General features: G+C 42.0%; 1 protein-coding gene across 1 annotated transcript; it reads left to right on the plus strand.

The window, feature by feature from the left end:
* Positions 1-1,603: 1,603 nt before the first annotated feature.
* LOC139820408 (Nipped-B cohesin loading factor) lies at positions 1,604-16,446 on the plus strand. Its single transcript, XM_071790645.1, has 3 exons — positions 1,604-2,351; positions 3,157-3,347; positions 3,573-16,446. The coding sequence occupies exon 3, from the start codon at positions 3,579-3,581 to the stop codon at positions 10,344-10,346; it is 6,768 nt and encodes a 2,255-aa protein (XP_071646746.1). The 5' UTR covers positions 1,604-2,351; positions 3,157-3,347; positions 3,573-3,578; the 3' UTR covers positions 10,347-16,446.
* The last annotated feature ends 249 nt before the right edge of the window (positions 16,447-16,695 follow it).

Raw genomic sequence — 16,695 nt, forward strand, 5'->3', positions numbered from 1 at the left:
AGTCCCGACGCGTCGACCAGTGACGCATCGCGTCCAGAATGTCCAGATGTCCCATTGGCCGACCGCGATGAGCACGTGATCCGGTCGGTGCGTCATCGAAGGGTCCGTTCGAGTACAATCTTAAGATGTCATTAACCAATCACAAAGCCGTATTAGCATCTTAAGATATTACTTAAGACGGTCTTGAAATAAGATCTGATTATGAATACCAGCCTACGACTCGCATTGTAGACCTAGCATTTATGCCCGTATCAGACTATTAATTGATTGGGATTGAGATTGGATTGAAATTTGACCAATCAGAGCAAAGTTTACTAAACTTGAGATCAGTTTTCTCTGTTCTGATTGATTAAATTTCAATCAAGTATTTAAGCTTTAAGTCATAGAAGTTGACCAATCACAATCGAGTATTCTTCTCACATTCCATTGTGATTGGTCAATTTCTTAAGCGTCGTCTACAATGGCACCAGGAGTATCCAGTAAGACGTAGCAGTAAGCTATTGACCAACTACAGTCGATTATTCTTGAATTGTAAAAATCCCATTAGTCAATAACTTAAGGTCTATCCAGACAAACTTGCATAGCGCATAAACATAAGCATAAGAGAATTGGTTGGTCCATATGCATGTGCATAAGGAAATAGACCAATCTGTTTCTTTATGCATATGGTTATGCACCTATGCAAGTTTGTCTGGATAGACCTTAAGTTATTGACTAATGAGATTTTTACAATTCAAGAATAATCGACTGTGGTTGGTCAATAGCTTACTGCTTACGTCTTACTGCATACTCCTGCTGTCATTGGCTGCGTTCTGCCGATATTCCGCTAGCCTAGCAATCATGAGCAGTCGCTCGTTTCCTCTCCTTTTAATCCATTGGGTCAAAGAAGAGGAACCGAGCGAAAACGAGCGACTGCTCACGATTGCTAGGCTAGCGGAATATCGGCAGAACGCAGCCATTGTAGACGACGTTTAAGAAATTGACCAATCACAATGGAATGTGAGAAGAATACTCGATTGTGATTGGTCAATTTCTTATGGCTTAGAGCTTAAATACCCTTTATGCTAGGTCTACAATGCGAGTCGTAGGCCGGTATTCATAATCAGATCTTATTTCAAGACCGTCTTAAGTAATATCTTAAGATGCTAATATGGCTTTGTGATTGGTTAATAACATCTTAAGATTGTACATATTTAAGATGGTCTTAAATATAAAAACCGACTATGGCCGGTATTCATAAGTCTTCAAGATCGTCTTAAGTAATGTCTTAAGACGCTAATACGGCTCTGATTGGTTCGTGTCATCTTAAGATTGAACTTAAGACGGTCTCAAATAACTATGAATACCGGCCGTAAAGCGGTGAGTCGTAAGAATTGACCAATCACAGTCGATTATTCTCCTCAAATTTGATTGTGATTGGTCAATTCTTACGACTCACAACTTTCGCTTGCGGGCACTCGCGGGGAGGCGGGGGGGACGAGCGTTCGAGTTTCCCCATGCAAACGCGTCGAGCAAAGCGCTGCTCGCGCGACGCCGCGTAGCGCCCCGCCGGTAAATACTTGCGTCTCGGGCCGAGCGATATCCCACTACTACGCCACTTCCGCTCGCTCGCCACTGAGCAAAATGGACGCCTTTGTGTCTGTTTTCTTCGGATTCCCACTATAAATACGGTTTACGGGGCGACGCAGCGCCTGCGACGGGGCGATGCTCGTGCGGCGCCGCGTGAAACGCGTGTGAGAGCAGTGTCGTGCTCGCGAGTCGTGACCGCGGCCCGCCGTGGCCGACGTGGAAACGCGTCCAACCAAGTAGGCCAGACCCCGCGGTGGCCCCCGCGGATGACAATTGAGCGGGCATCCCCCGGACGACGGTGTTGACCGCGGCGAGTATCCCGACCTGCCGACGACGCGCCAGTCGCCACGACGTGCCGGACGGTCCCGCCGACGGGCCGCAAGCGACGCGGAGTCGCTGATACGGCGTTCCGGCCTCCCGCCAAAAACCCCAGCCGTGGAGAGCCAAGCGGACGGAGCGGAGCGGCGACGTAAATAGTCCCGGGTAAGCGCGGAGCGCACGGGAGCTGTCGCGCCGCGCGGCCGCGGCCGCGCGTCCGTGTCCGCGTCATCCGCGCTGCGTCCCCGTAGCACGCGACGGCGCTTTTCCGCGCGAGTGATCCGGCCAATTCCTCTCGCCTGCCCACCAGAGAGTTCAACGTTCATCGTCCGCAGGAGGATCTCGTGCTTCCCCCCTCTACCCCCCTGCCCCCTTCTCTACCCCTCTTGTGTTGTTGTACCTGTTCGCGTGGTCCCGCCGAGGGTGTTGCACGACGTTGGATGGTAGACGTTCATTCGGAGAAGGTAAAGGAATATGCCTGTGCCACATGATGATTATTAATATTGGTTTGATCCTGGAAAAGCAGCGGAGTCGGGTCAATGAATGTTATTGTAGAATCCCACGGTGTACGGTTTCGCTGTGCCGCTAGAAACTCTGATTTGTTAGTGTGCGTCAGCTGATCAAGTTGCATTTTTTGTCCAACGATTGGTTGTTTTATGCGAACACGTAGGATTTTTTTAACGGAAATTTAACGAATTAATTTTTTTACAGGAAGATTTTTTTTAATGCTTGTGTTTTGAGTAGCAGTATGCTGAGGTAGTGAGATTTGAGAAGCTGTATCTAGTCTGCGAATGTTATATATGACTTGTGTGAATTTAATATGGACCTCTTTTATCGTAAAATGTGAAATATATATATTTCTTTTGTGTATTAAAATTCTGTATAGCAATGGCTTAAATATCTGAAAGTAAATTCAATTTTTATAAGACAGAATAATTAAGAAAGAAATATAATTCTGGTTTTTATGAAACACGTGTAAAACAATTTTGCTTTTAAAAATTAGATTTAATGTTTACATTTAAATAAGAAAACATTTAATTATAGCAATGTAAATTACATGCATCGTAAAACACATTTTAGGTTAGATGTTTTTATTTTTGTTTTTATATACATTATTTTGCATGTATTATGATTATTTTTATTTTAGTATGTAATTTTTATTTATTTAAATATTTTTTATTTTTTTTAATATTTAATTTTTTGAAGATAATATATTTATTATAATACATTTTTTTAAGAATAATTACATAAGTCAAATTTTGGTTGCAGGACAACAAAGTGCTGATAAACATGGATCGCTTATTGGAGGACCCACGGGCTTCATCAAAATTTGGTTGAGACTTTCATTTGCAACATGGGAACTTAAAAAGACTTTGTTGTTGAGTTCCCAATATTTGCCTTAGTGCTAGTGTCCAACAAAGAGGATTAGAGACTGCTTGGTTCAACGGTGAAATATTTGTGTCAGTATGTCTTGAAATGCATAGTGAGAAAATTTTAACAATGATTTATTTAGACGTTTGTGGAAACAGTGTATTTAGATATGTTCAGTTAATTTACATTTACTGCATATCGTAAGCGAGTACTCGTAGCATGCCTGTGCGGTGTTCAGAACATTGTATTGTCCTACGAGGTGAGGAAGCTTAGGAACACTAAAACTGATTTCGATTCTCTTTTTTTTTGTCCAGGCTGTAATGCCAGAACGAATCAAACTCAAAATGAATGGGGTTGTACCGAGTGTGCCAATAACTACCCTCGCTGGTATCGCGAGTCTCACAGACTTGTTACCTGAAATGCCCCTACCAACTCCGCTGCCGCAGACTCTGACTAATAAATCGCTGCTGTTTCATCCACGAGTAGCGGAAGAAGCCAAGATATTGCTGAGCCTTCGCGATGAGAATCTCGTACCGCAGTTGATAATGTCACTGTCGCAGACATCGTCGGAACACATTGAACTCAAGGATAATTACCCGAACACCGAGCAATCGTTGGATAACGAGCAAAACACGCCCGAATTGCTCAAGGCGATCTTGCAGATAAACCCTGACGTATTCAGAGGAACCCAGCACAATTCTCCGAGGAACTGGCCGCAAGGTGCGCCTATGCTGCACGCGAATCAATCGCCGGCGAGCTATGGTCGTTTCTCGCCGCCCTATTCGAGCTCCTCGGGCTCCAGGCAAACGCCCCAAGGTAGTCCGGCTCAAACCGCTGCAGCCAGGTCCGTACTTCCGCCGATGGTGGCCAGTGGTATTGCTCATACGCAACATCCGCGGATGCCAATTACTCCGCAGAATCACGCAGACATCTCGCAGATGTCCCCTTTCGCCGTGCCTTCTCCGTCGCCCAGAGGTAACGTTATGACCGAACAAACGAGAACGTTGACGACACCCCAGCATATGCAGGAGGACACGAACTGTATGAATCCCCTATCGAACGTAGCCCTTCAATCAAACATGTACTCGCCGGCTCATATGAGCTCGCCAAATGCATCGCTGGCATCTCTCACCAATATGACACCTCAGCACAACATGGCTGGTATGACGCCACAACAGAATATGCACATGACATCCCCGATACGTAATGTGCCTCTGCAACAACATCCGGCCATGGGTATGCAGCAGAACCTTTATGATTCCATGATGAATCAGCAAGTTCATCACGCGTTAGGCAGCGGTCAATCGTTAGATATCGATAATGCGGTACAGGAGAATCAGCAATTCCTTCTCGATCCGGTAGCTGGTCTCTCCGATATCGATCTGCCGATGGAGAACATTGACACGAAGCAAAGCGTCGATCATGCGATACAACAGTTATTACCGACTCCTCAGACCACATCCTATCCGAATATACATGCCACCGACATGGTTAATGTTTTAGATCCGGCTGCGGCTAGCATAGCGCCCAATGTGCAACATCAACAGAACAATAATTCGGAGAAGAGTGTGAAATTGGCTGGAACAGAAAAGATGAAAGAGCCCATTGTTATGTTGAACAGATTATCGTTGGCTGACCAGGCACTTATGCAGAAGAGTTTGGCGGCGTTTGCAGAGAAATCGCCGAGTCGCGCGGCGAAAATGGGCATTTCCAATCGTGACGACGCGTTGAAAACCGATTCCGAGAGCGAGGAGGAGATCGGCAAGAATAACAAGTATTTTAAAGCTCGCGCGAAAGAGCGGCAAGTGCAACGAGAGAAAGAGAAAGCGGAGCGGCGGAAAAGCGAGGACAAAGGTCGCAGACGAAAAAGGATAATGACGGAGGACGACGAAGAGGATGATGATAAACGAGATGCATCGTACTCGCCTACGAAACCGAAAATACGCAAGATTGAGAAGAAATTAGTGCCTGTATTAGCCAAACTGAGCGTGGAGGAATTAATGGAGACCAATACGTATCAACGATTTAATTCTACCATAGAGACGATTTTCGAGAATACTGAGGATGCTTTGGCGAGTGCCGATCTGGAGGACGACGGTGAAGTGCTTGCGGAGGTGCTTATTCCCAAGTATCAGTTACATGATCTTTGTACGGAAGCAGCCAAACTCAAAACGTTGGGCGCCATGGAATCGATACCTACGGATAAATTGGTGAGGCTGTTGAACATCTTGGAAAAGAACATACGAGACGGCGCGAGGGTGTCGCCGCTCGTGGATCCGAATGATGACGTGGAGGAAGGGCGTTTATGGATGCACTTGGCGATGGAACGGGTACAGCGCGCCGTGGATTCGTCGTTGGTCGCGCTGCACATTATGACCTCTAGCAATATGCCGAAGACGGTTTATCTGGAGGATGTGATTGATCGAATAGTCCTTTTCATGAAGTTTCAGCTGCAGAACACGATCTATCCTTCTTTCGACCCCGTATATAAGATAGATACAAAGAATAAGACTGACAATTTTAATTCTAGCGGACGCAAAAAGCGAGGACATATGAAGGAGGTGCGCGAGAAGAGTATTCTGCAGGTTTACAATAAGATGCACGAGCTGGTAGGTCTGTTGGCTGAGCTATTGAACATACAGGTTCTGACAGACACAAGTGTTCTGCATGCATCGTCATTGGGTGTTGCACCGTTTTTCGTCGAATCGGTGAGTGATCTTCAATTGAGTGCATTGAAGCTCGTCACTGTAATATTTACAAAGTACGAGAAGCATAGAAGACTACTACTGGACGACATCTTGGCGTCAATTGCGAGACTACCCAGCAGCAAAAGGAGTTTACGCACGTACAGGCTCAATTCTGAAGATTATATACAGATGTTAACCGCATTGGTCCTACAACTTATTCAGTGCGTAGTCGTTCTGTCGGACTCGAAGAAGGAAGACGACGAGAAGAAGTCGAGTCACGTAGATGCTGACGTCTTCATTATCAATAGATACGAGACCGCCACCAGAATTGCCGGGAATTTTTTAACGGTATTTCTCAACAAATGCGGTAACAAGGGCGAAGAGATTGATTTCAGACCATTGTTTGAGAATTTCGTACAGGACTTATTGGCGACGGTGAATAAACCCGAGTGGCCCGCTGCTGAATTGTTATTAAGTGTTCTCGGTAATCTGTTGGTAGGACATTTTTCTAATAAGAGCTCTGATATGTCGCTTCGAGTAGCTTCTATCGATTATCTCGGCGTGGTAGCGGCCAGATTGCGCAAAGATGCAGTCAATTCGCAGTGCAAATTGTCGACCATTGACCAAATTATACGAGACATCAAGCTCGAGCAGCAAAAGGACTCGGACTACGATCAGATAAAAGATAAGGAGATTGCAGGACTAAACGAGGATGAAGAAAGGACTGTGTTTCTGCAGAAGGTACTTCTGGATTATCTAGCCGTCAACGGGACGAAGGATCCGGCTCTCGGATATGCGCGTCACTTTTATCTGGCCCAATGGTATCGAGATTGCGCGATGGAGAAGTCCCGGGTGGGCCAGTCGAAAAACAGTCCGAGCAAGAAGATGCACAAGAAACGGTCGAAGAAGAAAAATCGGCACCACAGCAGCGATCAAGATACCGAATCCGAATTGGACGAGCAAGACCCAGACGAAAACGATAATAACGAGCAGAAGAATTCGGAAGCTTACCGAATTATAGAGGAGAAGAAGAAGTATATTGTCAGTAGAATAAGGCCTTGCAGCACAGGAACGAAACCGGACATCCTTCAGACATATATTGATTACAACTCCGCGGAACTGATCTCGCAGTATCTCGCGTCCAAGAGACCGTTCTCACAGAGTTTTGATAAATATTTGAAGCAGATTCTCCATGTTTTAACAGAATCGTCAATTGCCATTAGAACCAAGGCAATGAAGTGTTTAACGATGATCGTCGAGGCCGATCCGAGCGTGCTGGCGAGGGTGGACATGCAGCTGGGTGTGAAGCATTCGTTTCTCGATCACTCAACGTCAGTACGGGAGGCAGCGGTTGACTTGGTAGGAAAATTTGTTTTAAGTAGACCCGAACTGATAGACAAATATTATGACATGTTGTCTGCGAGAATTCTAGATACCGGTGTGAGTGTCCGAAAACGCGTAATCAAAATTCTCAAGGATATCTGCATGGAGTGTCCAGACTTTCCCAAAATCCCGGAAATATGCGTGAAAATGATAAGGAGGGTGAATGACGAAGAAGGTATTCGGAAGCTCGTCATGGAGGTTTTCCAAAACATGTGGTTTACCCCAGTAAGGGAGCGTCCCACTCTTGACTCAGAATCTCTGTTGAGAAAAGTGATGAACATCACGGACGTTGTAGCGGCCAGCAAGGATATGGGATTCGAGTGGTTTGAGCAACTCTTGGTAAGTTTGTTCAAGCCGAAGGAGGACAAGGATGACAGCACAAAAATGCAGACGGAGCCGCCGCGGGCTTTGCTGACAGCGTGCAAGCAAATCGTGGACTGCTTGATTGAGAACGTATTACGGCTTGAGGAAACAAATCTAGACTCGGAGAAATCAGAAAAGAAAGGCTCGTCGCAGAGATTGGTCGCGTGCCTGACAACGCTCTATCTATTCGCGAAGATACGACCACGACTGTTGGTCAATCACGCGATCACTCTACAGCCTTATCTGAGTTTGAAATGTCAGACACAGGGCGATTATCAGATCATCAGTAGCGTCGCGCACACACTCGAATTAGTGGTGCCTCTAATGGAACATCCCAGCGAGACTTTTTTAGCACAGTTGGAAGAAGACTCGGTGAAGCTGATCTTGCAGCATGACAGATCGGTGGTTGCAAGCTGTCTATCGTGTCTGGGCTCTGTAGTCAATAACGTCACACGAAACTACAAACTGATACGAGACTGCTTCAAGAAATACTACGGACATTTGACGGAGTACAAATCATTTTACGAGAAGGATCCGACGAATCCTATGTTAATAAGGTGCAGACCGTTTTTCCGACGAGCGCTCTTCACGGTCGGCTTATTGCTTCGTCATTTTAACTTCATGGATCCAGAGGTGATAGAGGGCCTAGCGGATAACATCAAGGATCAGGTCTTCGAGACACTCAGCTATTTCGTTCATTTAAATAACGACGATATCCGACACTTCACACTATCGGCCATAGGTTCTCTTTGCATACGACATTATGAGTTTATGATGTTACCGGAGCTGAAAGAACTCTACCATCATTTGCTCACATCGGAGTACGCATTGGTCCATATGAGAAATCAAGTGCTTAACAACATCGAGGTATATCTGCAAGAAGAGGAGAAGAGGATGATTAAGCAGGATTTGGAATGGGCCAAGCTGTCAAAGCAGGAGAACTTGAAGGAGATGGGTGACGTGTCGTCAGGGATGGCGAGCACTGTTATTCAGCTGTATATCAAAGAGATCCTTGAGTCCTTCTTACACGTCAACGTAAGCGTCCGGCATGCGGCTCTCAAAGTTATTCAGTTGATCCTGGCGCAGGGTCTGGTACATCCCGTCCAGATAGTGCCCTATCTGATCTGTATGAGCACCGACTGCGAGAAAGCCGTGAGCCACAGCGCGGATAAGCAGTTACAGGATATCGAGAAGAAATATCCGGGCTTCATTCACATGAAGTCGCAATTTGGCATCAAGTTGAGCTACCGGTTGCAGAAAATCCTGCAGAACGATATCACGGTGAGAGGTATGCGAACGAAGGAGGGTGAGTTTCCGAGCGCGCTCAACGGTTTCCTCTATACGATCCTGCGCAATACGAAACAGCAGAGGCGGGCGATCGTATTGTCTTTTCTCAAGCACTTCGACGAGGCTGCCAAAACCAGTCTGTCGCAGATGCTATACCTGGCGGACAATCTCGCCTACTTTACATATCAAGTACAGGATGAACCGCTCTTCATCATCCATCACATTGACATTATCATTTCTATGTCCGGGACGAATCTACTACAGTCTTTTAAAGAGGCTTTGCTGCCTAAAGAGAGCAGCGCGGGGCAATCTGGGCATTCCAGGCATATGATGGGACAGCCGACAGCACAGCAGATAGGACAGCTGATGGGACAGCCAATGGAACAGCCGATGGGTCAGCCAATGGGTCAACCCATGGGGCAGCCGATGAGTCAACCAATGGGGCAGCCAGCGGGACAAACGACGATGATAGGACCGGATGGTCAACCAAAATCTGATCAATTGTTGTCAGCACTGGAGGATGAAGAAGATGATGAGGAGGACGAAGAAGTTCTTCTAGCCAGGTTGCCAGGCGATACCACCTTGCTCAGGGAGTATATTACCGCCAGTCAAGGCTTTTTGCTTCTATTAACACTTCGGCAGCATCTCAAAAACCTTTATGGTTTTTCTGACGCAAAGATCGGTCAATATTCGCCGTCGGAAGCAGCCAAGGTCTACGAGAAGGCGGTAAATCGTAAGAATAATTTGCTTTTCGAGCCCAAGGCTACGTTGCAGAGGCTGCGGGATGGCGTGACCATCAACGAGGAGCTGGACGAAAACGGCAGAAAGAAGCTTGTGAAAGAGTATCTGGACTTCAAGCAGCTGATGCTGAAATTTGATCCTGAGGAACCAGACGACGATGGTGGCAACGATGCTGCCGACACCAGCGGTGGTGGCAAGCACAGTGCGGAGAATCCGCAAGCGGCAAGGATATCGCCGCGTTCCGAGGCTGACGGTAGGACGATAGCCGACGGTGCGGTCGCGGGAGATGCTGCCGCTCTTATCATCACGGCTGGCCAGCAGCAGTTCCAGTTACCGCCACAATCGAATCTGACCGCTCCGATGGAGCATCCGAACAATTCAGTAAACTCGCTGCCGATTATGGCGGCAGCAACGGCGACAACGACGGTCGCTGGGACGCCGACGACGACGCCGCGGGTGCCGAAGCTGACGATACACACCCATCCGGACTCGAGGGAGTCGCACCGGAAGCACCGCACGCACAAGACGGACAAGTCAGTGAGGAAGCACAAGAAGAAGAAGAGGAGAAGAATCTCCGACAGCAGCGAAAGCGGCGAGGACTACAGTGACCCTGACTTCCTAGTGTGAGTGCGGTGGTATATTTCGTCCTGTGTGTATATACAAATGTTCGCGATAGTATGCACGTGTGATCGGTCGGCTGGAATAACTCTCGTTTCGCGTAACCAAAACTCGGACGCTATTATAGCGCGACTGTCCCTTTCACTCAAGACAATTCTCTCCCCCAAATCGTTAAAGTTGTGCTACGACTTTGAAGACGGTTCCGGTACAAGATACCGTTCCGTCAGAAAATTGCATAGAGACTATAACTATGTGGGAATGCATGTGAGCGAGAGAAAGAGATCTTCAATAGGAATGGTAGCAAGAGATTTTTAAGTGCGATCGAACGTTGAGGTAGGATTAGCGTGTTGTTGGCCGAAACGGCGGGCGTCTGTGAGGTTTATCGATCCGTCATGTCGTTGGTAGCGAGATCGGCTCGTTAAATATTTCGTGCGACCGGCTCGGGAACGTGGTTCGTTCAAATTATCTTTTGTTCCTTTCCCAGCGAAAGTACGCCGTCAATACGATCATTTTCGACGAGCGAAAACTTCTGGCGATTGCTTAACTCTATCGAAATGCCGCAAAAGGCGAGAACCGTTGGGAGTCACAAAAAATCCGAGAAAATACTACGAACCAAGTTCTCCGAGAGAATCCAAGTACAATAAATTACATTCGAACAAAATTCACTTGTAAATAATGTCATATTAATAATTGATCAATTTCTTTTTATGGATGAAATTAATACGAAAAGGAAAAGGCTACAAAAACTATGTGCAGTTTGAACACTATCAGTTTAATTCGTCGTTGTTTCCTCTTCTTTTATGTTCAGACTGTATTTGAGTAAAGTAAGCGCTGCTTGTTTCGATAATGCTAACTTATTAAAATTTAGATACATTTATTTCGAGGATTTATAAATGTATATCTTAAATTTCCTGCGTTTGTTTCAAAATTTAATGAAATGAATAAATGATACAAGGAATATTTCCGTGATGATTACTATAACATTCATATTAATGTTTGCAATAATATTTTAAACTTCGTGTAAAGAAGTAATGAAATAAATTCCCGCATTAGGACGTTTGATAATACAATAATAAATTGTATTTATGGTCCAATAATAAATAATCTAATTGATTATAGTAGAACAAAGAATTGATCATTACAAAATTTGTTTGAGCTGTTTCAATCTCAATATTTATTTAGTAATATCATACGTATTATCTTCTGTGTAAGTTATAATAAATATTTATGCAATATTTTATTATATACATATACGAGAAAAATTCTAAAAAAAAATCTGTTTAGAAATTCAATATAAAATTTATTTTTAGCAAGAATTGGTGATACTAAATAAGCACATTATCAGGTTATAGAAAATCTCGTGTTTAATCAAGCATGTCCGAAAGTCTCAGAGATTAGGTCAGTATTATCGACATAAGCGGTAATTACTCACTTTTAATGGACGATACCAAATATCGAAGGTCCACAAAATTTTGCAGACAACACGAATCGAACTTCGATGGAGGGCGGATTTGTATAGGTCCTCCTCTGCAGTATGTATAATAATAGAGTAGCAGGACGCATTGCCTATGCATTACGAAACGTTGTTTGTAATATCTGTACATACAAATCTTCAAGTAAAGTATCTTATTTTCTTACAAACTATATAGCGGTGACATTTACGAAGAATACTTAAGATTTTGTTGTAATATTAAGTATTTATTCAGAATTCATGTTGTCCCAATATAGTTTGCTTCATGCACTCACTCGTCCTTGGTGTACGAAACGACGAAAACGATAAAAAAAAGGAAAGAAAAGAACAAAGAGATATCGTTTTTTATACAAGCTTATAGAGATAAACAATAGTGTGTGTGTATGGCGTACTCTCTCGACGAAAGCGAAAAGCGGGATCTATTGGCGTAAGACGACAGAGAAAAAACTCATAGTGTAATGCAAACTACTTGAAGGATGCGATTCTAAAATTTGATGTCACATTTGTAAATTCAAAAATTAAAGAAAATTTTAGCAATATTTCTTATAAATATTTGTGAAAGATATACTCGAGAAATCATTTGTAGGATGCAATACTTGGTTATCTAAAAAGCGATAAAAAAAAATCCGCATCCGTTATTTTCCACAGAATTAATACAAATACAGTTTTAGGATCGCCCTCGTCTTCGTTTCCATTACCAGTATACGACAGCCGTTACTGCACTCCATGAAGGGTATCATTGATTTTTCGAATAATACATAAGCAAAAGAGATGTCTTTTTCCTTGTGTTTAAAAATCCAAGCAAATTTAAAAACAGTTGTGACTTCGAGAATCATAAAGAAATTGTATTGTGTTACACTTTCTTTCCATCGCGGCGAGTAATCGTTTTTATACATTTATAGTTTACAAGTATACATAGTACTTGAAAAAAAAAGGAAAAAGGTGATCGTCGCGTTTTTTTTCACAGAAACGGGCAAACGTGAAGTACATACATTGATTGTGCTCACGTTGCCCGACTAAATCAAACTCGGATGCTACAAGTATCTAGTATCTAGTTTCTATCCATCGGGACTTCAGGATGTCGCGAATACTGATATCAAGAATAATTATGATTTATCTTAGTGGAGTACGCAGATCTTTTCGGCTTGGAAACGAAGACGATGACGACGACGACGATCAAACGAACGCTTCCGTTCTTGTTCCAAAATTGTTTTCGTTTTCTCTTGTAGCGAACGTTTCGAGGAATTTGCTAACGACGGTTCGTTAGCATATGTCTTGCGGTAATTAACGATTATACGGAGCCTTCATATTTTCCACAACGCGTAGGAAAAAAATTGAATGGTTTCTAATATGTATTCAGAGAATGTTGATCCATCATATTATTCTTTCAAACTTGCTTCCCTCCTTTTGAAAATTTACACTAAGAGAAACTTTTGTTACATATTACTTTACATTGATTTTTTGTGAACATCTTTATTTCTTAAAAAAGAAACGAAAACCGTAGAAGAAAATTATTAAATTATCTTTATCGTGTTGAGAATTCATTCAATTTTATCGCTACGTGTCTCAACTTCTCTTGTTAAAAACAAAAAACTAATTTATAGCTTTTGATTCTACATATTATTGTTAAATTTATTAACAGTTTTGTCAGATGCGATTTGTGCGAGCTTATTTCGTGGAGCAAATATTTTGTTGCGTTTTCGAGAAAATGTTTATCCAATCATTAGCGACGCGATGCATTTATATTCGATCACGAGGGACTATGCGCAAATTTTCGCATTGTTTGCGGATTTGATAACTTTATTGACGAATATAAGATCTAAGATCTTTCGCTTACTTGATTTACGATTAAACTCGCGCTTTATCGAGGCCCAGATGTACACCCGTCTATATCACGTCAATAAATCTGGCAGCAAAACGTGTATGAATTCATTCGTTTAGCATTAAGGATGCGCGTTGACCTTAGAAGCGCACGTTGGAATTTCATCCGGAGGGAAAAAAACTTCGTCGCGTTTTTTTAATCTTTCTGATTCTCAAAATAAATTTTTCGTGTATATTTTTTCGTGCTCAATATTATTTCATTTTCTTTCCATAAAATATATTTTGGCAACTATGCCGTCTATAGAAAGAAATCTGTCAGACTGTGCTAACTCGGACCACGTGCGTTTCTGACGTTTAGATATTAGTGGAATTCGGTTATTAAGTGTGATTGAATTCTCTTAGAAAAAAGAATGACCTGTCTCGTTTCTTGATAGAAATTCGAGATGCTAAATACTATATAGAAGACTGCATAACACCAGATTTTTACGAACAACTATTGGATCCGGGAGAAGGCAAAACGCGAACCGTAATTTATATAGTAACCGTTGCGCGTTGTTTCACGCAACGCCCGCGAATTTTCGCACAAAATCATTCGTCGTAAAATCGTTTTCTCGATTTCAGAGGATTGAAAATTTGATTTTGCGCACGTGACTTTGTCGCTTCTTATAACCGTTCGCATTTTTCTTATTAGCTTTTCTTGTCGCAGGGGGGGGGATTGCGAAATCGTGGTAAAAACTTTCGGTAGTCAGTAAACTCCGAAAATTTGTATTCTACTTTGAGGTCTCTCCAAGATGCTATTATTAATTTATTAGTTTTATATAATGTATCAAATAGTTTTATATGAGTTGATTCGCTTTGCCTCGTTATATATATATATATATATATATATATATATATATATATATATATATATATATATATCATTATTATTATTTATCGGCGAATCAGTTAATTAGACTTCGGCGCGAGAGGCTTGATTGCGGAGGGACTAGGTTTTCTTTTTATAACTGCAACGCGATCAGTAATATGTGCACAAAATAATTTAAGTGTCTGATTTTTCTAACAAGATTTTTTTAACAAGTGCGATACAAATTTGTCGGGCATTAAGTTGTGCAAAAATATACCTTTATATTCACAACAATATTCATAATTGTTGTCAATATAAGTATTCTTGCAAAAAATGTTATAATTTTAACGTTGTACGTAAAAATAGTAACATTTTTTCTACGTAACATTAAATTATTACAATTTTCGTATTGCGAACACTGTGATTATCTAAACCTACATTGAAAATTTCATTAGTTTATATATTATCACACGTATTACAAATTACCTTTTTGTCAGCAAGTCACACGATGCGAACCGTGGGGTCTTGTTTCCGAATTTGTACCGTCCTCGAAACGTGCAATGCTAGAGTTTAAGCGAGAACTTATTTCCCGACGCGTGCGGTTCTCTCTCGGAAAATACATCGGAAAGAATAATTTATCAACTAGATATTTGTCTAAGTGTTTTTATGTTCGGGAAATATGAGCGAGCTTTATAAGAGAAAATCAGATTCTTTAGTATTTTTTAATTCGATAATAATGGATATCCAAAAATACGGTAATACCTGCAAGAATATTTCTCGCAGACTGACGATTTAATAATATCGCACTTTGAATCGAAAGTGTTTTACACGCGAAAGAAAAAAAAATGAATATATTGCTCCACTTGGTAACTATGCCGAAACAATTTCTAAATCGTACTCCGAATGTCGTCGTGACATCGGATGAAGACAAGTGGTTCTTTTATACCGTTTTTCTACCGTATATTTTTATAATTGAAGCGTTCCGATTGAAGCGTTCTCTCCTCGCGGAGAACGTGAAAAAAAGCTAAAAACGGAAGCTATATGCTGTATATGCTCTCGCGCGGCTTTGGTAGCAGTTCTCTCCGAAGTCAGCCTCTTCAGTATTGTCACGAAAAATTCGAGGAAGTCTTTCTTTTCGAAACCGTAACGACAGCTACGATTATACATATATATATAAATATATACATATGCAATTATATCTGTAAATAATTCACGAATGTAAAGATTCTAATAAAATTTACCAATAACTTATGCGTTCTTCAAAACCCTCTCAGAAAAGCTTTCTTTTTTTCGCCAACTGTTTTTTCTTGCATTTTATCTGTAATATATTAATTCAAACATTTTAACACGATTAGATCAATTTAAACATTTCATTTCGCTTACCGAAGAGACTTACAGATTTTTATTTTATTAATGAATTTATAGGATTCATTTATAGAAATAAACTTATGTTAGAATTCATGATTATCTTTCACTTTGAAGTTTTCTCGTGAAACGTCTGTTCGGAGCGTTCGTTAAAAAAAAGATATGCTCACATTTTTTCTGATGATCGTCTAGTCGATTTTCATACTCAAGAAAGAAAGTGCGTTATTGTGAAATGAGCTGCTATTATTCGAAAGAATGGCAGGATTGTTATTAATAGAGCAAAAATTAGTCTGCCGAGACGAGAGACAGCGCAGTATGCATGGACTTCACCGTTGACTAAGGAAACAAATGTTAGTGATAGGTTACAGGAGATGAAAAGGAGGCTTCGCTGTACAAATGTTTACACATACACATGTATATATTTATTATTTGGACAGAGGTTAGTGATAAACAAGTAATCGCGGCAGCTGATGCAGTGACGTGTGTGTCAATCGAGAGAGCGTGAATGAAATAGAATGTATGTTAAAACGTGATTTATCGTTTGTTGTAATAAAACAAACTCCTCTGAATAATTATATTTCTACATAAATAAATAAATAAATAAAAACAAGAGTATAGATATAATGTACTGTCTAAAAGCGAGAGAAAAAAAAGAAGAGTATGTTTTAGGGTCTTTGCGCGTATTCTCACGAAGAGTGAGAGGTGTCACCATATCACGCCGTGTAAGATTATCCCGCGATACGTAAATAAATATAGTGATAATTATTAAAGAGGAATTTAAAAGTACTGCGGGCGAACCGTCGAGCTATCGTCGAGCTTATCATATTCGGCGCGATATACGAGACACTCTTTTG

The sequence above is a fragment of the Temnothorax longispinosus genome, chromosome 1, assembly GCF_030848805.1.
Source record: "Temnothorax longispinosus isolate EJ_2023e chromosome 1, Tlon_JGU_v1, whole genome shotgun sequence".
NCBI lineage: Eukaryota > Metazoa > Arthropoda > Insecta > Hymenoptera > Formicidae > Temnothorax > Temnothorax longispinosus.